Consider the following 25,940-nt stretch of genomic DNA (forward strand, 5'->3'; position numbering starts at 1 on the left):
TAGTGTCAGAATGTGAAAGATGTTCCTTCACACCCCCATAGATTAACCTTTTGTCAAACCCAATTCTTCTCACACATATTGTGCCTCATTTATAAAGCGTGCGTATGCACAGATTTGATCGTAAAGTGTGCGTAGGCAAAAATCCACGGCAAAGTCTATATTTATAAAAATTGTCTTTGACGTGGTACAAAAGCATAATAAGCATTACAACAAACTTGCTGAGCTCATTATTGTCTATGTCCATACAGCGTTTGCGCCAACATATCGAATTGTTTAATAAAAAAACTCTCTAATTAATCTTCACCTACAGTAAATAAAAAAATCATCAGATATTCTTTTACAATTTTAAATTCTCTATTATTTAAAAATCAGTTTTGACTAAGTTCAAAACAAGCAACATGATTTTAAACAATAAGGTAATTAGAAAGATTTTAATATGTTACATTTTCATATTTTTATCTATTTACTTATTTATTTTATATTTGACCATAAAGCTTGCTTCGGCTAGAAGTAATATTAGTATATTAGAAATAGTAATATCTTTTAGATCATCTAGTCACACGGAGATATTCATTAATATTTTTGCAGCATTTTATCAAGTTTTTTTGTTCTTGTGTAATTAAATAAAACGAAAAAAACTAAAAGGGTATTTTTTACATCTGGGTTTAAAGAAGTTTGATATTAGCAGCGTTTTTAAGATTTTAAACTAATTCCAAAACAGCTCGCGTCTAAGGGACGCGCAGAAAATGTCACTCGTGTCACTTTATAGATTGCACTCATTCACATCATACACATTTCGTGCTTTAAGGGGTTTATAATTTAAAACTGTTCCAGTAAACACGTAAACACGGAAACACGTGTCTGGCCGAATATTTCTCTCTGTTATTCGGATGAACTCGTTATTCGTTTTGAAGCCATTATCTGTGCCCTTCCGAATAACGTATTCGACTTCGGGCACATCCCTAGTTACTAATGTATACAATGCATACCATAAAATTCCATGTCTTGTGTGTATGCTTTGGTCCTATTCTTTTAACATTATATTGTTTACTTTTATGGCAAGGTTCCCTTTTTTTGATTGGTGATCTTGCATATGCTATGTCGGGAAGGCATTTCAAAATATCCTGTTGGTTGACTGTTGTTGGGTAATAAAGGGCATATTAAGGATGTATTCAAACCCCTCTTCTCTGTTTTCAGCATCACTTCCCTAATGTCGGTTAAACATAAGACTGTCTAAGAATAAGTGCAGAGTTATTGATCACGCAATTGTTCTCTCTCGACGGATTTGCCCAATGTGTTGATCACTGACATTACCTATTGTCTAACAGGTGACTTGCATTTCATTTCTGTACCCTATATAATGTGAAGTCTGTCTAATAAACTTTGGTATATATGAAGGTCAAAACAGACCGCCTGATTCTAGTAATTTGATTCCTTTCTTTTTTCACCCTACATTCACAAAGCCCATCATGTGTGTGGTTCCTTTTTTCAAAATATGTGTTTTGCGCATCAAGAGATCCTGTCTTGTCAAAATAAGCGCGTGCCGCAGACGCGTCCAAAGTGTTCATGATAAAAGAGATGCTCGCGTTTGCCAGATCCTCGCTTAATCTCATGCGTAATCAGAGTTTAGTGTTAAGTGAGTGTCTTGCGTGCATTTTGTGAACGTGAGCGTCTCTTTTATCATAAATGATCCTGACGCATGTGCAACAGGCACTTGTTTTGACAAAACACGTGATGCACATGGTTCACATGACGGTCCAAACACTTATTTTGAATTAGTGCCCCTCGGATGAGCAGCCACGAGCCGCCACTGCTTGAACTTCAGTTGAGCGTTTGTCTTTAATATGTGCTATTTCACTAGTTCACCTGCTCATTCAGTCTTAATGATTACTGGTAATCGAACTTGGCTTGCTGTCCTCAAAAGCAATCATTTTACACTTTATAATAAAAAAAATGTTTTTAAGAAAAATAAATTATTTAACTTAATCAAGCCATTAATCAAGCATGTGACTGTGTATACAAAAAATGATTATTTTAATATATTTCCAACCTAACAACCATCATAACAAGTATCTACAGTAGTCTAAATATGATACAACTCCTGTGTTATTTGCGATGTAATGTAAAACAGCACACGAGCTATTGTTAATAAAAGAGACCTTACATGTGCAATAATGCTCTGATGACAACTAAAACTCATCTCAAATTCTATCTTTCAGTTTCATTTGTTACCATCAATTAATATTTTTCCATTCTCAGATATAAAGTGTCTGTGTGTTTGATATGAGTGTAGTTCAACCAGTGGCGGCTGGTCAATAGGGGGCGCTGGGGCGCCACCCCCTTAAAGCTGGCCATATTTTTGTTTAAATATGGCACAAAATTCACAATTCACAATTGAATTCAAAATTCAAGTTTATGTGTAAGTGCGAGAGTTTTTAAGTGTATGCGTGCATCAAGTTTGCATGTACAGTCTTGTTCAAAATAATAGCAGTACAATGTGACTAACCAGAATAATCAAGGTTTTTAGTATATTTTTTATTGCTACGTGGCAAACAAGTTACCAGTAGATTTAGTAGATTCTCCGAAAACAAACAAGACCCAGCACCCATGACACGCACGCCCCCAAGGCTGTGCAATTGGGCAACTAGTTGAAAGGGGTGTGTTCAAAAAAATAGCAGTGTCTACTTTTGACTGTACAAACTCAAAACTATTTTGTACTAACATTTTTTTTCTGGGATTTAGCAATCCTGTGAATCACTAAACTAATATTTAGTTGTATGACCACAGTTTTTTAAAACTGCTTGACATCTGTGTGGCATGGAGTCAACCAACTTGTGGCACCTCTCAGCTGTTATTCCACTCCATGATTCTTTAACAACATTCCACAATTCATTCACATTTCTTGGTTTTGCTTCAGAAACAGCATTTTTGATATCACCCCACAAGTTCTCAATTGGATTAAGGTCTGGAGATTGGGCTGGCCACTCCATAACATTAATTTTGTTGGTTTGGAACCAAGACTTTGCCTGTTTACTAGTGTGTTTTGGGTCATTGTCTTGTTGAAACAACCATTTCAATGGCATGTCATCTTCAGCATAGGGCAACATGACCTCTTCAAGTATTTTAACAAATGCAAACTGATCCATGATCCCTGGTATGCGATAAATAGGCCCAACACCATAGTAGGAGAAACATGCCCATATCATGATGCTTGCACCTCCATGCTTCACTGTCTTCACTGTGTACTGTGGCTTGAATTCAGAGTTTGGGGGTCGTCTCACAAACTGCCTGTGGCCCTTGGACCCAAAAAGAACAATTTTACTCTCATCAGTCCACAAAATGTTCCTCCATTTCTCTTTAGGCCAGTTGATGTGTTCTTTGGCAAATTGTAACCTCTTCTGCACATGCCTTTTTTTAACAGAGGGACTTTGCGGGGGATTCTTGAAAATAGATTAGCTTCACACAGACGTCTTCTAACTGTCACAGTACTTACAGGTAACTCCAGACTGTCTTTGATCATCCTGGAGGTGATCATTGGCTGAGCCTTTGCCATTCTGGTTATTCTTCTATCCATTTTGATGGTTTTCTTCCATTTTCTTCCACGTCTCTCTGGGTTTGCTCTCCATTTTAAGGCATTGGAGATCATTTTAGCTGAACAGCCTATCATTTTTTGCACCTCTTTATAGGTTTTCCCCTCTCCAATCAACTTTTTAATCAAAGTACGCTGTTCTTCTGAACAATGTCTTGAACGACCCATTTTCAGCTTTCAAATGCATGTTCAACAAGTGTTGGCTTCATCCTTAAATAGGGGCCACCTGATTCACACCTGTTTCTTCACAAAATTGATGACCTCAGTGATTGAATGCCACACTGCTATTTTTTTGAACACACCCCTTTCAACTAATTCAACTAATTGCCCAATTACACAGCCTTAAGAGCGTGCATATCATGAATACTGGGTCTCATTTGTTATCTGAGAATCTACTGAACCTACTGGTAACTTGTTTGCCACGTAGCATTAAAAAAATATACTAAAAACCTTGATTATTCTGGTTAGTCACATTGTACTGCTATTATTTTGAACAATACTGTATATGCAAATTATGCACAAGTCCATGTATATGTATGCACTTAAGATGTATTGGTATGAATTTCACATTAGTATGCACAGGTATTTGCTTGAACATCCTGTAGTATACATGTATATGCGAGTGTGTATGCATGCTTTTATATATGCATTCATAAGCGATATGCTAACAATCATTACAAAAAGATATTTTTATAGTAAAACAGAACATTGCTACGTCCCATGGTGATAATTTATAGCTGCAGGAGGTCTGATGAGCGCTGCTCTTATGTATTAGGCTTGTTCGACTTGATGCAATTAGAACACAAGAACTTCAGTACATACGTGCATTACAAAAATGTTACTCAACATTTGACAATTTGCTTTGAAGTATTTCCCAGTAAGTTCAGTTTCTAGTTAAGATGAAAAAAACAAAGGTAGATCAGTATACTTGTAAAGCAGAATGATTTGACTCATGATCTCAAACTTCATGTGCATCTCATGACATGAGAGAAAGGCACTAAATCTATCAATTAGTTTTAGCATGTTTCTTAGTAGATCCATCTCTAGTTTTATGTTGCATTTAATTTGAATTTTTATCCTGAACAGGGGCGTTTCTAGACTTTAAGGACAACCTGGGCTTAGCCCGGCTGGACCTGATGTAAGTTTAAAGATTAGCTGAGGATTTTTTTATACAGTGTATATATACAGTACATAAAAGGTGTTATAATAGTAGACTACAGTACAATCATGCCACATCTCTGAGCTCTACTCCAGTTTTATATTTCGAAAATGCTGAAATATAAACGTAGCCCATTCCATAAATCTATAGCCCTTTTCACACAGACATTCCGGAAAATACACAGAAAAAGGCATCCTGGATTTTTCCGGGATCATTCGATTTTTTGTTCATTCACACTGCCATGATTAGCCGGCATCTGCAAGGTCCCGGAAAGACACGTGACCTGCTAAAAGTCCAGCCCTCTCTTCTACGCAGTGTCTGAAGTTTGCGTATTATTTATTATTTCTCTCTCCAGAAACAACTCGCGTGCATTTTTATTTATGATAAATCTATAAAGGAGCGCGTGAACGCTCAGTTCTATGCTGGTGAATGATCTCAGCTTCAAAGTGGATATTTGACGAGCTCCCTGATCTCTGCTTTAAAACAGTTTTCAGACATTTCTCATCGTGAATGTGTTTAAAACCCGCATTTTGAGGAGCTGAACGATATATCTTGTTGGGATGATGCGTGGGCATTTTCCTGTATTATAGCTCAATGAGCATGTGACGCGATATTCTTTATGCTGCTGAAGTGACGAGCTAACTTACCTGATATCTGCTTCAGTCCAGTTTGCTGACATTTCTCGTCGTGAATATTGTAAATCCCTCATTTTAAAGAGTTGAACCAACTTCATGTTGCCATGACACGCGCGTCCTCACTACGGCACGTGCGTCATTGTTTATGCGTCTCATTTATCATTTCCTGATAACTGCTTCAATCTACACTGTAAAAAATTTCCTGTAGAATTTACAGTAACTTACTGGCAGCTGGTTGCCAGCAACTTACTGTAAATTAACATACAGTAAAAATACTGTATACAATTTTACAGTACTATTTAAAGTACTGTATGCATTTTTACAGTACTATTTAAAATACCGTATACCGTTTTACAGTACTATTTAAAATACTGTATACAAATTTACAGTACTATTTAAAATACTGTATACATTTTACAGTATTGTTTAACATGCTGTAACTGTATTTACAGTATTTTATATTTTCTACTGTAAAATATACAATAATTTTATACTACAATGTATATATTACAATGTGTATTTTACCGTAAAATTTCCTGTGATTCATTTTCCCATTTCTATTTACTACAAAACTGCACAAAATTTAAATGGAGGTGTTAAAACAGCTCTAAGTAAATAACAAAAATAAGCAATGACAACATGTTTTTAAAATTTCTTTTAGTTTTTCAAATACATGAAATCAGATTTTCATATTTTTTGCACACTGAACTTTCAGCTTGCATCACAAACTGTTTTTCTTAAACCTGCAATAACATTTACTCATAGATATCATATTACTGAATTTTAAATCAAGTCATGAACTAACTCAGTCATAATAACAATGTTCAAATACAAAATACTTTCCTGAGTAAAATACAAAACATTTACACACACATATCACAGCATCAATTCCTGAACAATACATTCAAATGCAGTCATAAGCAATGTCAAAAACTTATACATTCAAAATATTATTCTGAGTAAATTGTAATTTCTTGCAGCAACAGCTTTTTCAAAGCCAATGTAACATTAACTCACTGTTTCATTTCACAGTATTATCAAATAATACTAGTACAAATTCAGTTATAACTATAGACGGTTTCAGCAGTAACATCATAAACAAGCGGCTGTCGCGGTCCACATGAACTTCCGATAAACTCCGCTAAGAATAAAAAACAACAAAGTTCTTTAAACGCATTTTATTTATATAACAAGCAAAAAAACAACACATAGATTAGCTCGGAAACCAAAACATTTGTTATTTTCAACGAGGCTTTTGTTCAAGAGATCAGTTTAGCAACTAGTCAGACCATTAAAAAAGCGAAACCGGAAGTAAGGATCGGATCCAGACGTGCGTCATGTGCGTCCGATGAAACCGTCTATAAGAATAATTTAAAAAAAAAAAACGTAACAAAACCTCTCCTGCATAGACTTATTTTGCTTTTAGAAGCAACAGTAGTAACATGTATACACTGGAGTTTCATATTACAATATTATAAATCAGTGCATGGACAAATTAACTAAAAGAAACCTTTAAGAAAAAAAAAGAACTTCACAAACCTCTGGTGAGTTGAGTAGAATGTATTTGCTTTAGTTGCTTAATAGTTTTGCTTAATTCATAAAGTCCTTAATAAAGGTGGATATATACATGATGGTTCAGGCCAGAGTTCTTCCTTTGCACCATCTTCCCACTTCTTTTGCTCACCTGGAAGTTAGAGGAGCACTTGCTGTTTTCGGGGCTGATCCTCACAATAAATCTTTACATAAAAAAAAGAATTAATTAGATAATTTGATGTGTAAGAGAGGGACACTCCACTTTTTTTTTTTAAATAGTGCCATTCCTAAACGTTGCTATACGATAATATCCTCATATTGCTCAGGCCCACTGTAATTACCACAAAGGACCAGCAGTTGCTAATAGATGACAAGACTTTGCCACTTCCTGAAATCTAAAATCATATAAAAGCCCTTATGTCCTTCCTAACCTGTATGCACTTTCCCCAGTGGAAAACAAAAGAAGATATTTTGAAGAATGATTGTTACCAAACAGCTTTGTTGATGGGAGTCAACAAACCAATGAAAGTCAAGGAACTAAACATGTTTGGTAAACAACATTTTTCAAAATATCCTTTGTGTTCCTCCGAAGAAAGAGCATACAGGTTAGGAGGAAGGACACAAAAGTAAGTAAATGATGAGTCTTTCTTCAATATTTACCAAATGTTATAGCATACCGAAAGATGTACTTACCTCTGAATAAACTCCAAAGTAGTGGCTGCTTCCACTTGGTACTCGATGTTGAGCACGTAGTAGCAACCAAAGTGAACAGCAAATGCTGAAGAAATGGTAGGTCAATCGCAGGAAATCGGACTTAGCCTTCAATCGGCAGCATCCATTTTTTGTTTTGTAGATCTGGATCCTCTGAAAATAATTAATTAATAATAGCGTTTGTTATTTGATTTTGGTGTAAGTAACAACATTTAGATGTTAGAGCTTTTCTCAATAATTTGAAATCTATCATTTTAAAGTGATAGTTCATATGTCCCCAAAATTCTGTCATCATTTACTTACCCTTGTGTTGTTCTGAGCCTGTATGAGTTGATTCTGTTGTATTTATTAGTACACAAAAGAAGACATGTTGATAATTGATGGTAAGCACAGTTGATGGTACACTCTAAAAAAAACAAACGGTGCTATAGAACCAAAACTGTTGATTTGAATCGTAACCATAGAAGAACTGTTTTTAGTGCCATATAGCACCGGTGAAGCACCTGTGAAGCACCTGTGTAGAACCATATAGGGGCCATATAGAACCACTATAGCACCACATTTGGTTCTACATAGCACTATATGGTTCTACACAGGTGCTTCACCGGTGCTATATGGCACTGGAAACGGTTCTTCTATGATTGCGAGCAAAGGACCACTTTTGGTGCTATATAGCACCGTTTGTTTTTGGAGTGTACCCACTGACTTCCATAGTAAGAAAAACAAATACTGTGGAGGTCAAGGGGTATTGTCAACTATTCGATTACCATCATTTATCAAAATATTATCTTCGCTCAAGAAATTTAACTCATGCAGGTTAAGAACAACACAAGAATAAGGAAATGAGTACAGAACACAATTTTGGGGTGGGGGCCTACCTAAAAAGGCCAATCATCATTTCATTACTCTTGATATTCAAAACTCAAGAAGAATGCTAAAATTTAAGCATAATGCTTAACATTAACAAATCATTGAAGGGATAGTTCGGCCAAAAAATGATATTAATCCCATGATTTACTTACCCCCAAGCTGTCCGAGATGCATATGTTCATCGTTTTTCAGACAAACACATTTTCAGATATTTTAGAATATGTTTTAGAACTTTCAGTTAATTAAATGTGAAGTTACGGGGTCCACGTCCTTCAAGTCCAAAAAATGTGCGTCCATCCTTCACAAAATATATCCAAGTGGCTCCAGGATGATAAACAAAGGTCTTCTGAGGGTACTTTGTGTGGTGCTGTTGTAGAAATATCCATATTTAAAACTTTATTAACAAAAATAACTACCTTCTGGTAGCGCCACCATCTTAGACTCCTCTGTATTCAGGAGAGAGTATTAGTGTAGTGTACGCACTTTTCTTAGTGACGTATGACAAATTCGGAGGGCGGGGGCACAGAGCAGCAGCAGAGTAACCTCCGTAAGTTGCGTAAAGCTCTGATCTTGAATGCGGACCCGACTAAGATGGCGGCGCTACCGGAAGGTAGTTATTTTTGTTAATAAAATAGATACTTCTACAACAACACCGCGCAGATTACCCTCAGAAGACCTTTGTTTATCATCCTTGAGCCGTTTGGATTATTTTGTGAAGGATGGACGCACTTTTTTTGGACTTGAAGGACGTGGACCCTGTAACTTCACATTTAATTAACTGAAAGATCTAAAACATTTTCTTAAATATCTGAAAATGTGTTTGTCTGAAAAACGATGGACATATGCATCTCGGACAGCTTGGGGGTAAGTAAATCATGGGATTAATATCATTTTTTGGCCCAACTATCCCTTTAATCTTTTTAATGTCCCCAAAGTATGTGTTAAAGAATCTTACCAAGCATGATCAGCCGTGGAGTGGAAGCAAGGGAAAGCGTGGTCTCTACATCTGCCGTCGTTGTTGTGACCTGCACACGCACACACACGCACGCACGCACGCACACACACACACACACACTTTTTGTTACTGGCAGTTATATCAATTTAATTCAATGACCCATCGTCAATTATTCCTTGTTAGATGTGCATGTTAGAGAGAAACTGAGAGACTGACTTCAAAATAGCGTTAAACACAAAAGCTCAGTTTGTCGCCTAGCATTTCAGATGAACACTCACCTGTACCAAACGCAGTCAAACAAGAAAAAGAGAACCGTTTATGTTAATATGTTGATGGTGAAATGTTCTAAAAAGGGGAAGAAAATAATTAAATATGATTATATGCACAGAAAGTTGCGTTTTCTTCAGTCTTAAACGAGTTTCTACCTCAAAGCTCTCTAACTATCTTGTTCACAACAGTGAGGTAAATTACCGTCAACTGCGTGTTGTTAAGTGTTTAAAAAAAAGTGTTTCAAATTAATGAACTAAACCAAAAATATTAAATATGGTAAGAAATCACAAGAAGATTACTTACCTTTGCAGATGGTGAAATGTTCTAAAAAGGAAAATAAATAAGATGATAACTTGCACCGAAAGTTTTGTTGAGTCTTAAAAAGAGTTTTCACCACAAAGCTCTCTCCCTATAGTCACAACAGTCCTAACGTGTGAGGTAAATTACCGTTAACTGCGTGTTGTTAAGTGTTTCAAATTAATTAACCAAATAAAAAATTAAATATGTTAAGAAATCGAAATCACAGGATTACTCGTTTTACTTACCAGCTGTTTAACTTGCAACCATTGTCCTGTGTTCTTTTTTTCTTCGGGCGGGGATATCCGTGCCTTTCTGTAAAGTGTCAGGGTTTCGCGCTCATTTTTTTTTACTGTATTTCGATTTACTGATGGCTGGTCATAGTGCAAAAGAGCGCACTGTACCTTGGCCATACGCACACAAAAAAATAACAGCGTGTAAGGTCCGCGTTCAGTCATGACTCTTCTCAAAAAATAATGTGACATACAAAACTATAACATTGATTCATGATAACATTAAAAACGTTTACATTACGTGTAATAAATAACCGGATAATCTTTTGCAAGCAGTGCCGGTCTTTCCTATACGCAAAGTACGCAATTTGCATAGGGCCCCGCGCCACTAGAGGGCCCCCTTGATCTCAGAATTATTTAAAACCATTATATCAAAGAAAAATTATTATTATGTTTAATGAAAACAAGACGCTATAGTTTAAATAATTTGCAAACTTCCGAATTTGTGCGGGTTTTTAAAAATACTTAATGATTTCTTAAATCACTGATATGTACTCGGACAACATGCAGGCAGTTTCTCAATCCGAAGGCTGCAGCCTTCAGAGGTCACATTTGTAGGCTGCATATGCGTCATAAAAACGTATTTTAGAATATTAACAATTCTAATGTTGACTATTATTCTTAGTTAATGGTTAATTGTTATATTATGCTTATGACTTGCAAATGAAATGCTTATTTAACTTAAATAAATCAGGCTTGATGACGTATGCAGCGCGCATATGCGACATGATCCGGAGGTTGCAGCCTTCAAATTTAGAAACGGCCGCGTGCATGACGCAGAAGAGTGATTTGGTAACGATGCGCTTATTATATGCCCACCATTGATTTAAAACAAAGACAAAGCTATCCATCTGGAGCAGAATAAAGGGGAAAAACGTGAAGCAAGGGAACAAGATAAAGGATTTGCGCGAGCAGATTAAGTCAATGTAAAGACACGCGTCCTAGCATGGGGCGATTCAAATGACGCGAATTGGGTGACGAAATTGCCGCGAAAACACGCACTTTTTCCTTTGAACTTCAAGAACGCGCTCTCGTGCAGGATAATTTGACGAGAGAGAGAGAGAGAGAGAGAGAGAGAGAGAGAGAGAGCGAGAGAGAGAGAGAGAGAGAGAGAGAGAGAGAGAGAAAGAGAGAGGTAAGAATGGTGCCCACGTCGAGAAAACTTAATAGAAGACTTGAAATTTGTAAAGGATTAAAGTATATGTCACTCGTTTAATTACAGTATGTTAACTGGATAACACTGGATATAACTCATTGTATAGATAATAAAATATGTATTTTGATTACACAAATCAAACCTAACTATATGATTGTAGCTGCTGACCAGCATAGAGAATCTCTATGGCTAATTTATAAGACATGTTGCTGATACAGTACTGTGTGTTGTACCTTTTCTTGTTAATTGAGTCTTTTTGGGCATCTTATGCCTAGAATTATTCAAGGAGATTGATTCTTTTAACTTCCTTTAAAGTTTGATCAGTTGTGCATAATGACATGTGCAACAAATGGATATAGGGTGTCAAACTCATAGATTTGCAATATTTAAAATCAGACACTATTTTTAAAATATTTGGTGTAAATCTCTATGACAGCTTTAAAGGGACACTTCACCCATTTGCATTAAGCTTTGTATAGTTAGAACTCCAGTCATGTTTTTGAATGGCCGTGCATCATTTCCTCAGTTGCCGCTGAGACAGGAGAAATACAGACTTCAGTGTTGCACTTCCTTCTTTCAATGACGTAAAAATCATCATTTTGCATCATTGAAAGAAGGAAGTGCAATGTCTTTGTTGAGGGAATGAGACTACAAACACCCCTTTTCTCTGTAAAATAGGCACCAAATTCTAAATCTATGTTACATTTCGACTACAAATATAACACTTTCAATAAAGATTAATGTTTCTACGGGTGAAATGCTCTTTTAAAGCTGAAACTTATCAAATCCTATCAGAGGTCCAGAATGTCATTGAAACACACCAGTGGCTTTGCTGTCATCAGTATTAAACATGTTACCCCTCGAAGTACCCCTCCCCACAGAGCCCCCCCCCCCCCCCACATAACAAATCCCAATTTAACCCCTGTGTATTAACAGTATGTATTTATATGTAATTTAATTTGATTCATTACATTTATTTAGATCAGGTAAATTTTTTAGTGCTTCTCACAACACATTTTAAATCAAAACAACTTATCAGCAAATACATGTTTCATGTTATAATCAGCAAGTTTATCAGTCAGGGTTTCAAAGTAATGTGCATATGGGAATATTATACAGCTATAAGATAATACACTATGTGGTTAGTTAACAACTAACTAACAGCAACATTGACTGGTTTTACCCAGATAGCACAGGTACGTCTGTGAGATGTCTGGTAAAGATCTGGAGATCTGGAATACATCTGGTGTGTAAAAACATCTTATAAAGGTAAAGAGCTGCTTTACATACATTCTAAATCAAAAACGTCTTGCAGACATCTTCAATATGTCTATATGACATCTTTTAGGAGACGTCTCACAGACGTATTGCAGATGAGAAAACAATTTAAATAAGACATCTTGCAGATGTAAACGCAGACATCAAATAGACGTCTCCGAGATGTATGTGTGCTATGCTATCAGGGTCTGAATGCACAAGAGGGCCCCTCACAAAGCTTTGCTTAGGGCCTCCCAGCATCTAGGACCGGCACTGTTTGCAAGTGAGCTGCGGGTTTGTGTACAGGCACGTGATCATCAGCACAGACGTGATTACATCCAGGGCTGTGTCACAAATCGTTCCCTATAGCTCCCGAGGTGGGGAATCATTATATCGTGTAGTATGCGGGTTCGGCCACTGTCAAGGACCCTCACTTTATATTGGAACACTGTTTCGGTTTCCTGTGTCGTGGCTGCTTACACGCGTTGAGAAAATTCACAGCTGGTATTCATCACTCATCAACAACCGGCAAAACCTCTCTCTAATTTTTAAACACTTACATTTGTAAATTAATTGGAATATACAAAGCTTTAATGAAGATGATTATATTGTGTTTTGGTAAATAAATCAGCTCTACTTGCACTAATTTAGTTGTTTGATTGTTTTTAGGACTTTGTTTAAGTCTTCTGAATTTTACTTTACATTTTAAATCAATATTTAAATACAATAATATTACATTATTTGTATAAGATAGCTTTCTATATTGGATTGTAAGGCTTGACACTCAACATTAACTCAAAGTCCCCTTTAGGCTTAACTATGCAACGACACCAAACCTTAATCAGAGAGTTAATCCCCCAAAAAACAAATTAGCACCACCTGCCATTAAAATACAGTATTTTTAATTAACAGTAAATTTTACAGTAAAAAGAAAATACAGTATTTTACTGGCACAAAGATTAAATTTCCCACAATGCAACATCAAAATACAGCAACATACTGTATAACATGCCCTACAGTAAAATACAGTTCATATTACAGCAAAATACAGTGTAATTTACAGAAATCGTTAACAGTGTAGTTTGCAACATTTCTCGTGGTGAATGTTTATATGCATGTTATATCTCATTTTAAGGAGCTGAACCATAACTTTTGTTGTGATGACGCGCATTGTTTCGGCTTCTTGTTCACACAGAGGGTTTTCCGTGTAAAACTGGGTCCTCTTTCCGGCAATGATCCCAGAAGATATAAAGGACGTGTTTGTGTTCACACAGACGCTTGTCTGGCAATTTTACGGGTATTTTCTGGGACCAAAGTCTGTGTGCGTCCCTAACCATATCTTTTGTTGTGTTGACACGCGCGTCCTCACTACGACACACCCATTACGGCATTGTTTCGGCTTCTTGTTCACACAGAGGGTTTTCCGTGTACACAGCAAATTTAGCAGAGTTAAAATAAAATTACGGTGTTAATGGAAATATAAAGAGTTTGAAGTTCATTTAACACTGGATTGAGTTAAAACTATTTTATTTTACTCTATGAAAATAAAGAGTTGGTGTCAAAACATAGTGTTACCATTTTAAAAAAAACTCCTACAGTGTTTTGTTAGTGGTGTTTGTTAACTCCTAGGGTGTTAAATAGAGAAGACCCCCCCCCCCCTTTTTTACAGAACACACTGAACCATGTTTTTAGTTGATGCAGTTCAAGCAGAAGATCATCTCTTTCACTGTAAATGGTAATAGTCTAGTCCATAGAGCCCCATTGTGAACCCGGAAATGTTGAGTACACCAAAGTTTTATTGCATGAATGGAAAGTATAGGTCCCCAACATACAGAAACTGCCGGATGCTAATTTGCATATGTTGAGCAATTTGCATAATTAGCATAATTAGCAATATTAGCTTAATTGTCCATTTTGGTCACATATTTTGCACTGTATGGCCAATTTCTAAAATATGTAAGTGGTTTTAGAGGTTTTAGAGGATTCTGATTTCATTTCTGCCACTTTCAGACTTCAAAATGGTAATTCTATAACAGATTTGGATTAATTTAGACACTTTTTTATTAATTCCGAACAAAATTTTAGGTTATTTTTATGGTAAACACTATATTCTCACATTTCAGAATCACAAGAACTCATGCTCTTTGATGTGAATGTTGATAACCTCAATATGTTTACATTTCTTGAGGTCTGGTCATGTTTTTATGCAAATAAGCTGTTGCAGTGAGCTGTTGTATATACAGTAAGTATGTTGTGAAGCAAAGGAGCATAGTCTATTTTTAAAGTCGAAATTATCCTTGCAGATATTTTTATATGCTTATATCATATTTATGTTTTCACATTAAGATAAAAGGTTATAATGAGTTATAATGACAGTTTTGTTCAGTACATTGTGAATTTCTATTCAGATCCATTTTGTGAGTGAATCTGGTGTTCAAAAATTAGTTACCATTATTAAAAAAAAATTTATTCTTTTTTTAAATTCAGACTTCTTGTGATTTGATCAGGAATGGATTAAAAACATTTGATATTCAGTGTTCTTGCTGCTTTCTCAAGTTGTTGTGTAGTATTAATTTAACCATTCGGATCTAGGTTTAAAGGACAAGTTCGGTATTTTACACTTAAAGCCCTGTTTTCAGATTTGTTTATGATGAAATAGAACAGTTTTGGCTGAAATTTCGACATATGCAGCTGCCCTGAGAATTTTTGGGTGTTTGTTGTTTCACCTCACACCTCTACAATGGGTTTAATGGTGCACTGGAACAATCCTTTCTAAAATGCATTAAACTTTCATTTACAAAGACGTGAAACTCAGCGAGTGGTCAGGGGTGTTCACTGGTATGCTCACACAAAAATCGCTGCAAAAGATGCTATTTCACTATTTCATCATAAACAATCTGAAAACAGGGCTTTAAGTGTAAAATACCGAACTTGTCCTTTAAGTACTTTCAAAACAAAGAGAAACGTTTTGATCAAGTCGAAATGTCAGGAAAGAAGTGTCTGTTTGCACCATGCAGTGGCAAAAATAGTGACTTTAAAATATCTTTACAATCAGAGGAACTCTGTAACCTTGGATGGAGCCCGTATGAAATTTACCGAAAGCGCAAAAGGCCCCCAGCAGTGAAAGCACTACCTCCTACAGAACGTAATATGCGCCTTCATGGAAGACGTGCCCACCTACAGGTGCTACTATGAAAATCAGCTGACCAGCCTGATCCACCGGTTGTGGATATCACCTTGTTTGGATGGGACAAGAAGATGGGTCTAAAGGAAGGAGAGGAACTGCTTATGCCCACACAGGATTCAAGTCCAGTTGCTCCTCCTGCTTTTTTAGATGTTGTCAGCTGTGGTTTTAAAGCTGTGTTGAAACCTTGTACATCAGCAAAGTGCAGCTGTGTAGCTGCAGGTCTGGGCTGTACGAGTTTATTGTTCTTGCAAAGGCAATGATGGTATATACTGCAACATCCTTACACAACACCAAGAACACAAAGAAAGAGATGAAGGGTCTGGAGAAGATGATGACAGAACAGTAGAGAATAGTGAAGATGATGAGGCTGCCTTTTTATTAATTGTGAGGCATAGCAGTTTGCCTGAAGGTGGTAGCCAGTGTGTGCTTTGTGTGGTGCGGAGGTAAGGCCCTCTTGGTTAGCCTTCCGTCTGGCGGGCTGACCCGGGTTGCCCAGACTCAGTTTTAACTCTTCCGTTTGGCGGAGTTTTAACTGGGTCCTCGTTTGATTTTGCGACTTGCGGACCAACCTGGAAAGCACATCTGCTATTCTGGCATGGCCCTAGTGACTTGCGGGGCCTGTCTTGTATGGCATGTATATGTTGTATATTTACATGTTGCCTTGGTGCAGAGGTGAAGCCCTCTTGGTTAGCCTTGCGTTTGGCGAGCTGACCCGGGTTGCCCAGACTCAGTTTTAACTCTTGCGTCTGGCGAAGTTTTAGTTTACCCGATTACCATGTATCATACAGTTCCAGGATCCAAGTTATGTCAAATACCCGCATTGCTTTTTCATCCAGAAATGCATAACATTCAGCCTAACAAAGATTCATTGTTTATCCAAAAAGATATTTTGAATCTTCAAAAGTGTCAGGAGGGGATTCAGCCTCACTATGAATCAACATTTATAAGTGCACTCATGATTCTGAAATGTTAGATTATTTTATTTACCATAAAATAACCTAAAATTATGACTGAAAGTAATAAATAAATCAAAATATGTAATAAAATTAGCTCTTTAAAATCTGAAAATGCCAGAAATGAAATCAGCATCATCTAAAACCTCTAAAACCACTCACATATTGTAGAAATTGGCCATTTAGTGCAAAATATGTGGTCAAAATGGACGATTAAGCTAATATTGCTAATTATGCAAATTATGCAAATTGCTCAACATATGCAAATTAGCATCCGGTAGTTTCTGTATGCTAGGGCCCCATACTTCACATTTCTGCAATAAAACGTTGGTGTACTCAACATTTCCGGGTTCACCTAGTTGGCTACTAGACTATAAGTAAATGTTCAATAAATACAATTTTGATCAATAACATTTGAGAGTTATGAGGTGTTATGTTCTATAGTGCTGTTAGTATCAAGTTTAACATTAAGAGTCATGTCTTATTGTCATTATATGAATGTGGCAGTTGAGTTTAGGTCTTAGCCTCAGATGGAGCAATTCATACTTATAATGATTTTTTTGCTTTATATGCTGTTTTGGTTAAAATATATATTTTTTAAATCCACTAATGTGTGCAGGAGATTTGCTTGGGGACTTTGGAGAAGCTCACTGATCCTGAAGTGACTTTGTAGAAAACCCTAGTGAAAGCACGACAGCAAGCAAGTTTAAACAGACTAACAAGTATGATAGTCCAGACGTGAAATTGTTTTTGATCGTTTTAATGTAAAACATTGAAACAGATTGATATTTCACAATCTCAGAGGTTTGGCACAAACGTAGCTTGTTTCGTATGAACACTGCGCATCATTCCAGCAATGGTTATCTGTGGGATAAGATGAAAATAAATTCAGTACAGTTACAGCTGTAGTTTGGTAATGAAAGTGCATTCAGGAAGTATTCAGACCCCTGATACTGTATGCATTGTCAGGACTTTAAACAAGTGTGCATGTTCCCAAATAATGTCCCATCAATTTAAAATTAGCACAGATGGATACGAGGTGTAGAAACATTTCAGCAACTATCAAGAGAAATGGGAGTTTCAACTGTTGTTGCAAAAGGTTTAAAAATTAGAGGCAGGTGCACCTTCAGGAACAACGTTGGAGACCCATTTTCTTAATTTATTAAGAAAAACTGACAAATGTTAAAGACATTTAAAATTTTCGTTTATAATTATTAGTTTTGTGGTAGATTAATGATATAATGAAGTCCAATGAAAATGTACAATTAAAAGGGATCTGACCATAGCACATAACATTGACAACTACACTAGCCCATTTAATACTAAATGCTATAAAATATTAAGACTGTAAATAAAGATAGGATTTATTCTTACTGGTCCAGTTTATCATTAGGCAGTTCTCAAGGACACCCAGATTGTTGGGTTCGCCAGAGCACCAGTCGGTAAAATCAAATTGAGATCCATCAGCCCACATCCATTGTCCATCCTAATGAGTGAGAAGAGTCAATAGAAGTTTAATAATAATGTATTCACACCTATTAATGATATAATTCAGTCATTTATATTGAAACAATAAAACAGTATTGTATATAGAAACAAAAATGTGTTTTATATTAAAAGCAATAATTTCAGACTAGCAAGTATGCATTTCAGAGGAAAATTACTTACAATTTCACCATCATGGCCAGCAATCCAAGCATGTGAGTCAGCAGGCACAAGACTCAGGAGAAAGTTGTTTTCAACTGTACTGCGCACAGATGCAAGATTTGCATTAACGGATTGACAGTTTTTCTAAAGAGAGAGAGAGAGATTATTTTATTGCAAATATAAAATATAATCTGTTTAGTTTAGATCAAGACAGGGCAACAAATATTCTTGAACAATTTCTGAATAACTGAATAACAGTACCTCAGCTGTGGCCCAGTTAACTGACTCAGAGAAGAATTTGTAGCATTTCACACCGAAAGGTGTCCATCCATGATGGCAGTGATGAGCTATACAGTAAATAAAATATTAGTACGGTAATAAAAAGTCACATTATCAGTTTTATGTTTCTGTGTAGAAGTGCTTTAAATGTTGCTGATGTTATTCTTTTACAAGTTACACTCTTTCAAAGTTTTATGGGAATTTAATCTGGAATGTTACAGGGTTTAGTAAATCTTGTAAACGTCTTGGTTACCTGGTGCATTCTCAACAGAAAAGATCAAGAAAAGAAGCACAAGAGCTCTCATGACTGCCATGATGAATCTGAAAATGAATTAAGAGGAAAAGTGACACATCTGCACTCATATGTACACTGCTGAAGTTAATGTTATAAAAACTCACCTTTTGTCAAATCTTCACTTTCAGAACTTTACTGTAGATTGTGTGATGGTCAATGAGGAGTCCTATCTTTTATACTTTACTTCAGTGGGAGGGACTCCATAACATAGACAAGGAAGGTAAATCTGTATGTATTCAATATATGATACATGTGATGGTTATCAAAATAAACATCTTGATCTGACACATGAACACTTTTCTGTGTTCACATTTCTTTCAGTATATTTTACATGTATATATGTTTTACATATTTTGATTGTATAACTCTGTCTTTACATTAGATTTTGTTATTTTACTGTTTATTGCAAGTATTTTATATAAATATATTGCATATATTGATTTGTTTATTTTAATATTTTTAGTGTGTTTCTTATGTGTGTGATCAATCATGTGAAGAAGCACTTAAGTAAGAATTTTATTGCAGTCTGCTTGATATAAACGGTAAAGAAATGTTTCAACTTAAAAAGCAAGTTAAAATTTTGAGTTCATTCAACTTAAAAATATTAGTTTATTAAAAAAGAGAAACTGTGTCAACTAATATTTTAAGTTGAATTTTAAGGCAACAAATGAACTTTTTTAAGCTGAACCAACTTTTTTACAGTGTACAGACAGACAGATAGACCTTTTGGCTAATAAGTGTGTTTGCATGCCATTTTTTTTCAAAATCAGTGCCACTTGGTTAGATATATTATGTTATGCAATGACATTTATTATTTCTTACTGTATGTTGATCCAACACATGTGGACATATAGCACATTTTAAAGACAAACACTCAGCAAGTCAGTGTTTTTTTTTCTAAATTAAAGCAACTTGAATATGTTATGTAATGCAATGATTCATAATTTCCCGAATTTTTTTAAAGAACCGCCACTCCACTTAAAAAAAATGCACTTGCGCAACACTCTATCTGCTCCAGAGAGGGAACGCCAATTTACCAATTTCTTCTATATTTAAGTAAACAGAAATTATTTTTGATAGATTAGACCTTCTTAAAATAAGAAACCATTTTAATGCAAGGAATATTCTACTGTAAATTCAGCATTACATAAGCAATATCTGTGACATGATAATGATTGTCACTAACAATATTGTTAACCAGTGACTTGTTTTATTAGCAATGATGTGCTTACAGTAACACACTTACAGTGGGGCAAAAAAGTATTTAGTCAGCCATCAATTGTGCAAGTTCTCCCACTTAAAAAGATGAGGGGGGCCTGTAATTTTCATCATAGGTACACTTCAACTATGAGAGACAAAATGAGAAATAAAATCCAGAAATCACATTGCCTGATTTTTTAAGAATTTATTGTGGAAAATAAGTATTTGGTCAATAACAAAAAAGCAAGATTTCTGGCTCTCACAGACCTGTAACTAATTCTTTAAGAGGATCCTCTGTCCTCCACTTGTTACCTGTATTAATGGCACCTGTTTGAACTTGGTAGCAGTATAAAAGACACCTGTCCACAACCTTAAACAGTCAGACTCCAAACTCAACTATGACCAAGACCAAAGAGCTGTCAAAGGACACCAGAAACATAATTGTACACCTGCACCAGACTGGGAAGACTGAATCTGCAATAGGTAAGCAGCTTCGTGTGAAGAAATCAACTATGAGAGCAATTATAAGAAAATGGAAGACATACAAGAACACTGATAATCTCCCTCGATCTGGGGCTCCAGTTAAGATCTCACCTCGTGGTGTAAAAAATTATCACAAGAATGGTGAGCAAAAATCCCAGAACCACACGGGGGGACCTAGTGAATGACCTGCAGAGAGCTGGGACCAAAGTAACAAAGGCTACCATCAGTAACACACTATGCAGCCAGGGACTCAAATCCTGCAGAGTGCCAGACGTGTCCACCTGCTTAAGCCAGTACATGTCCGGACCCATCTGAACTTTGCTAGAGAGCATTTGGATGATCCAGAAGAAGAGTGGGAGAATGTCATATGGTCGGATGAAACCAAAACATAACTTTTTGGTAGAAACTCAACTTCTTATGTTTGAAGGAGAAAGAATGCTGAGTTGCATCCCAAGAACACCATACCTACTGTGAAGCATGGGGGTGGAAACATCACGGTTTGGGGCTGTTTTTCTGCCAAGGGACCAGGACGACTGATCCGCGTAAAGGAAAGAATGAATGGGGCCATGTATCGTGACATTTTGACTGAAAACCTTCTTTCGTCAGAAAGGACATTGAAGATGAAACATGGCTGGATCTTTCAGAATGACAGTGATCCCAAACATACTGCCCGGGCAACGAAGGAGTGGTTTCTTAAGAAGCATTTCAAGGTCCTGGAGTGGCCTAGCCAGTCTCCAGATCTCAACCCCATAGAAAATCTTTGGAGGGAGTTGAAAATCCGTGTTGCCCAGCGACAGCCCTAAAACATCACTGCTCTAGAGGAGATCTGCATGGAGGAATGGTAACTATTTGCCGCACTGTATATTGGAAAAAACATTGAGTGGAAAGGGTGAAGAAGTTATCACATTATTTATTTTCATAAAATAGATACAGGATTTGTAAATACTAACATGTTAAAGTAATTTATCTCTGTGGTAAATTATACACTTATTTTACTATGAAGCATGTAGATCACATCTCAGATTATCATTTCCCAAGAAGTTTATAAATGTCTACAGGATACCGGGAAAATTTACTTTATATTAGTGTCAGAATGTGAAAGATGTTCCTTCACACCCCCATAGATGAACCTATTGTCACGGTAGGATAAGTCCATCGTGACTTTCTGTGTTGTGTTTGTCTGTATAGGCCGGGATACACTGCACGATAATTGGCTGTCCCAGACGAAAGATTGCCATCGTGAAACTATCGTCGCGATTTCTGTGATCGTGGCTCTCCATCGGTGGTCCTATGTCGTACAGTGAGAGAGGTTCAAAGACGGCCGTTTTCCCGGTCTTGCGTCCAAAGATAGCCTACGATAGTTTTCTGGCAGTGTCAGAAATTCGGCATGATCACCGCACAGTGTGTTTGCTGCTACGACCTGCGCACCGGTATTTGTTTACCACGAGCGCATGCTGGTGACGTTGCGCAACGTGTGACGCAGCCGCCGAAGCTTTCGTGTCATCATTGTACAGTCTACATGCCTCTCGTACCCGAGTTTAAACGATACATGTCGCACAGTGTGATAAGGTAATGATCTTATAAGAGGACAAAAATCGTGCAGTGTATTCCGGGCTTATGACTGAACTGGGTGTGTTCGTGTCTGATCGCTAATGATCTGAGTGAGTGCAGGTGTGCGTGATTGCTTTGCTCCAGCTGGTGGTAGTTACCCATACGGCATTTATACTCACCCATTCTCTCTTCTCACTGCCAGATGATTACGCTACATGTCTTACCTGTGTTATCGTGTTTGTGTGTTCCTGTGGTCTCATCTTCGCGTGGAGTTCTGCCTGTTTGTGTATCCGGTTTCACCCGTCAACCAAACTTCATCCACGTTCACCAGGAATCGCCACCACAGCCTTTGTCTGTCCAACCATTTCAGCAATATCATCTGTGTCATCTGTTTAAATAAACCTTTGTTCATCTCACCCTGCATTTGCTTCCTGTTCTTATCCTCAAGTCATAACACCTATAGTCAAACCCAAATCCTTCTCACACATATTCTGTTTTTGATTTACATTTATGTTTGTATTGTTATATTAATCCTCTTTTCACAATGGTAAATCCTGTTATAATATATATCTCATACATAGCTTATCCTGTTATTGATTGCTACTAATGTACACAATGCATACCGTAACATTTTATGTCTTGAATGTATGCTTTGGTCCTATTATTTTAACATTATATTGTTTACTTTTATGGCAAGGTTCCCTTTTTTTGAGTGGTGATCTTGCATATGCTATGTTGGGAAGGCATTTCAAAATATCCTGTTGGTTGACTATTGTTGGTTAATAAAGGGAATATTAAGGATGTATTCCAACCCCTCTTCTCTGTTTTTAGCATCACTTCCCTAATGTCGGTTAACCATAAGACTGTCTAAGAATAAGTGCAGGCTTGCAGAGTTATTGATCACGCAATTGTTCTGTCTCGACAGATTTGCCCAATGTGTTGATCACGCGATTGTGCCTGACATTACCTATTGTCTAACAGGTGACTAGAATTTCCTTTCTGTACCCTATATAATGTGAAGTCTGTCTAATAAACTTTGGTATATGAAGGTCAAAACAGACCGCATGATTCTAGTAATTTGATTGCTTTCTTCTCTTCACCCTACAGTCACAAATTTGAAGACTTGAAACCAGTGGCGGACGATGACTCTTTTTTCGAGGGCGCTCGATGTGAAGTTCGTCATAACATGTATGTAGCCCGTCATGTGTGTGGTTCCTTTTTTAAATTAATGTTCTGTGCTTTGAGAGATCCTATGTGCATCACATGTCTTGTCAAAATAAGTGCGTGCTGCAGACGCGTCTAAAGTGTTTATGATAAAAGAGACGCTCGCGTTTGCCAGATACTCGCATAATCTCATGCGTAATCAGAGTTTAGTGTTAAGTGAGTGTCTTGCGTGTATTTTGTGAACGTGAGTGTCTCTTTTATCATAAATGATTTTGACGCATGTGCAACAGGCACTTATTTTGACAAAACACGTGATGCACATGGTTCACATGACGCAACAAACACCTATTTTGAAAATGCAAGCAACACACATGACACTCCAAACACTTATTTTGAATTAGCGCCCCTCGGATGAGCAGTCACGAGCCGCCACTGCTTGACTTCAGTTGAGCGTTTGTCTTTAATATGTCCTAATTCACTAGTTCACCTGCTCATTCAGTCTTAATCATTAATAGTAATCGAACTTGGCTTGCTGTCCTCAAAAGCAAACATTTTATACACTTTATAATAAAAAAAATGTTTTTAAGAAAAAAATTATTATTTAACTTAATCAAGCCATTAATTAAGCATGTGACTGTTTATACCAAGAATTATTATTTTAATATATTCTTGTAAATGTGTTGGATACCCAACAGAAAAGACCAAGAAAAAAAGCACAAGAGCTCTCATGACTGCCATGATGAATCTGAAAATGAATTAAGAGGAAAAGTGATACATCTGCACTCGTATGTACACTGCTCGTATGTACATCGATTTTTGACGATGATGGAAAATGTATTATGTAGGCCTACTACACTGATTAAAACATGTTTAAAAATAATTGAACGTGAACTGGTTAATCTTTTGTGTGGTGTAATATCTGTTGTTACTGATCTGTGTTTGAGATCAAATGATTGTGAAAGTATTACAAAATGTGTAACCAACCTTAAAAAAACAAATATGTAAGAAGTATTGCAATGTCATGGAATAACATGGTAGAGTTGTCTGTTAATGTCAAAGAGTCAACATGTGTGTTTATTAGCAAAACTCTAGATGTGATGTATTAAAGCAATAATCATTTTTTACATTTTTATGTGTTTATAATAGTGTCAATCAGAATTGTACAAAACAGAGGGTTTTGCCTGTCATAAAATATATACATATAGGAGATGTTATGCAAACTCCTGAAATTTCTGACCCCTGCAAGGATGTTGTGACACGAGCCCCATATCAAGCAGACATACATGGGAGCTTCTACATTATGTATATCTATACAGATATTATCGAATACCATTCAGTAGGTGATGCATATGTGCCACTCCTAGGTTGTGTACATATAACAGGTTAAAAAAAAAGCATAGTCAGTGTTAGATACAACAAACCACATATCTACTGTAACTCTGAGGCATGCGAGTTCGACTGAGTCCAGTATCATACTGAGATAAGAGATCCTCTGCATGGGGCAGACTTTGCTCTTGTCCCAGATGACCCGAAGACCCAAACAGGTGAGATGTTTTATTGCCTGCTCTTGGGAGACAGAGAACTGCTGGGCAAAACTCTCGACCACCTCGCTGAAGAGGCCGGCCTGGCATATGGGGGTGTTCAATAAGTGTCTTGTCTGCCTTGCGCATATTGGCCAGGCACAACCAGAGATGGCGTTCCTGGACCAATAATCTGAACATCTCACGCCCGACAGCCTGTGCAGTGACCTTAGTCGCACGAAGCGTCAGGTCAGTGGTCGCATGCAGTTCTTTAAGGGCTGTCTGATTGTGACCACCCTCGTGCAGATCCCTCAGTGCCTTTGCAGCGCTGCCCATCAAAGCGTATGAGTGCTTACAAGCCTGTAAAGGCAGTGACAGCTTATCCGACCGCTTCACTGTCAGGACAGCCATGTACCCTTAGCAGCAAGATTGGTGGGGGGGAGGGGATGGACCAGCACAAGCCACCCCGAGAAACCAATCATCCAGGCGGGATGGTTTGTTTGGTGGAGTCCAAGCCGACCGTTTCCACTGACCAAGCGAGCATGGCAGTCATCTACGGATCCAGCTGCGGTTGCAGTACCTGCCCAGAAGGCGGTAGCGGGTCCGAGCCCGGCTCTAAGAAGGACTGCCCCCCCAATGCCGCGACCGACATACGTTCCTCCTTGGGAGAGGCAAAGGAAAGGTGTGGTAGGCTTGGTCCACTACCTCCCTCCGACGTCTCTCAGCTGTTAACGGAAGAGGTCGCAGACTGTTAGTTCTCTGCGGGGGAACCCACTACTGTCATCCATGGGACCCCGCCGCCCAATGTCACCAATCAAGGCAGCAGGGCAGGGGGCACTCTACATTGAAGATCGGATATCTTTATTGACTTTAGAAGTTTTCAGAAAGTTCATACTAAGTTTTAAAGATACGATCAGAAAATGTATTAATTATGAA

At 37.2% G+C, this 25,940-nt stretch overlaps 4 protein-coding genes and 1 long non-coding RNA gene across 6 annotated transcripts in view; 2 read left to right on the forward strand and 3 right to left on the reverse strand.

Annotated features, from left to right (window-relative positions):
* Positions 1-19,261, reverse strand: part of LOC129432017 (galactose-specific lectin nattectin-like) — a 39,221-nt gene extending 19,960 nt beyond the window's left edge. Inside the window, exon 1 of one of the 2 annotated variants that reach the window (XM_073868489.1) lies at positions 19,191-19,261. The gene's annotated coding sequence lies outside the window, so the exon portion shown is untranslated. The remainder of the gene's footprint in view (positions 1-19,190) is intronic. The other variant, XM_073868479.1, reaches the window with a different exon arrangement.
* Positions 1-25,940, forward strand: part of LOC129432018 (ladderlectin) — a 174,029-nt gene that overhangs the window by 56,572 nt on the left and 91,517 nt on the right. The gene's annotated exons all lie outside the window — the stretch shown is intronic.
* The window catches only part of LOC141364284 (galactose-specific lectin nattectin-like), a 163,567-nt gene that overhangs the window by 49,112 nt on the left and 88,515 nt on the right, over positions 1-25,940 (forward strand). The window lies entirely within an intron of this gene.
* Positions 6,380-10,579, reverse strand: LOC129444661 (uncharacterized). Its single transcript, XR_012369959.1, has 6 exons — positions 10,268-10,579; positions 10,026-10,046; positions 9,731-9,797; positions 9,453-9,522; positions 7,610-7,780; positions 6,380-7,119 (listed from the first exon to the last, which is right to left on the reverse strand). It is a non-coding gene; the product is annotated as an uncharacterized lncRNA (long non-coding RNA).
* LOC141349206 (ladderlectin-like) lies at positions 17,618-19,263 on the reverse strand. The gene is made up of 6 exons (XM_073868474.1): positions 19,191-19,263; positions 19,045-19,112; positions 18,774-18,859; positions 18,534-18,656; positions 18,240-18,351; positions 17,618-17,729 (listed from the first exon to the last, which is right to left on the reverse strand). Exons 2-6 carry the CDS (start codon positions 19,103-19,105, stop codon positions 17,656-17,658), a joined length of 456 nt encoding a protein of 151 aa, XP_073724575.1. The 5' UTR covers positions 19,106-19,112; positions 19,191-19,263; the 3' UTR covers positions 17,618-17,655.

This window comes from Misgurnus anguillicaudatus, chromosome 1, assembly GCF_027580225.2.
Source record: "Misgurnus anguillicaudatus chromosome 1, ASM2758022v2, whole genome shotgun sequence".
Lineage (NCBI taxonomy): Eukaryota > Metazoa > Chordata > Actinopteri > Cypriniformes > Cobitidae > Misgurnus > Misgurnus anguillicaudatus.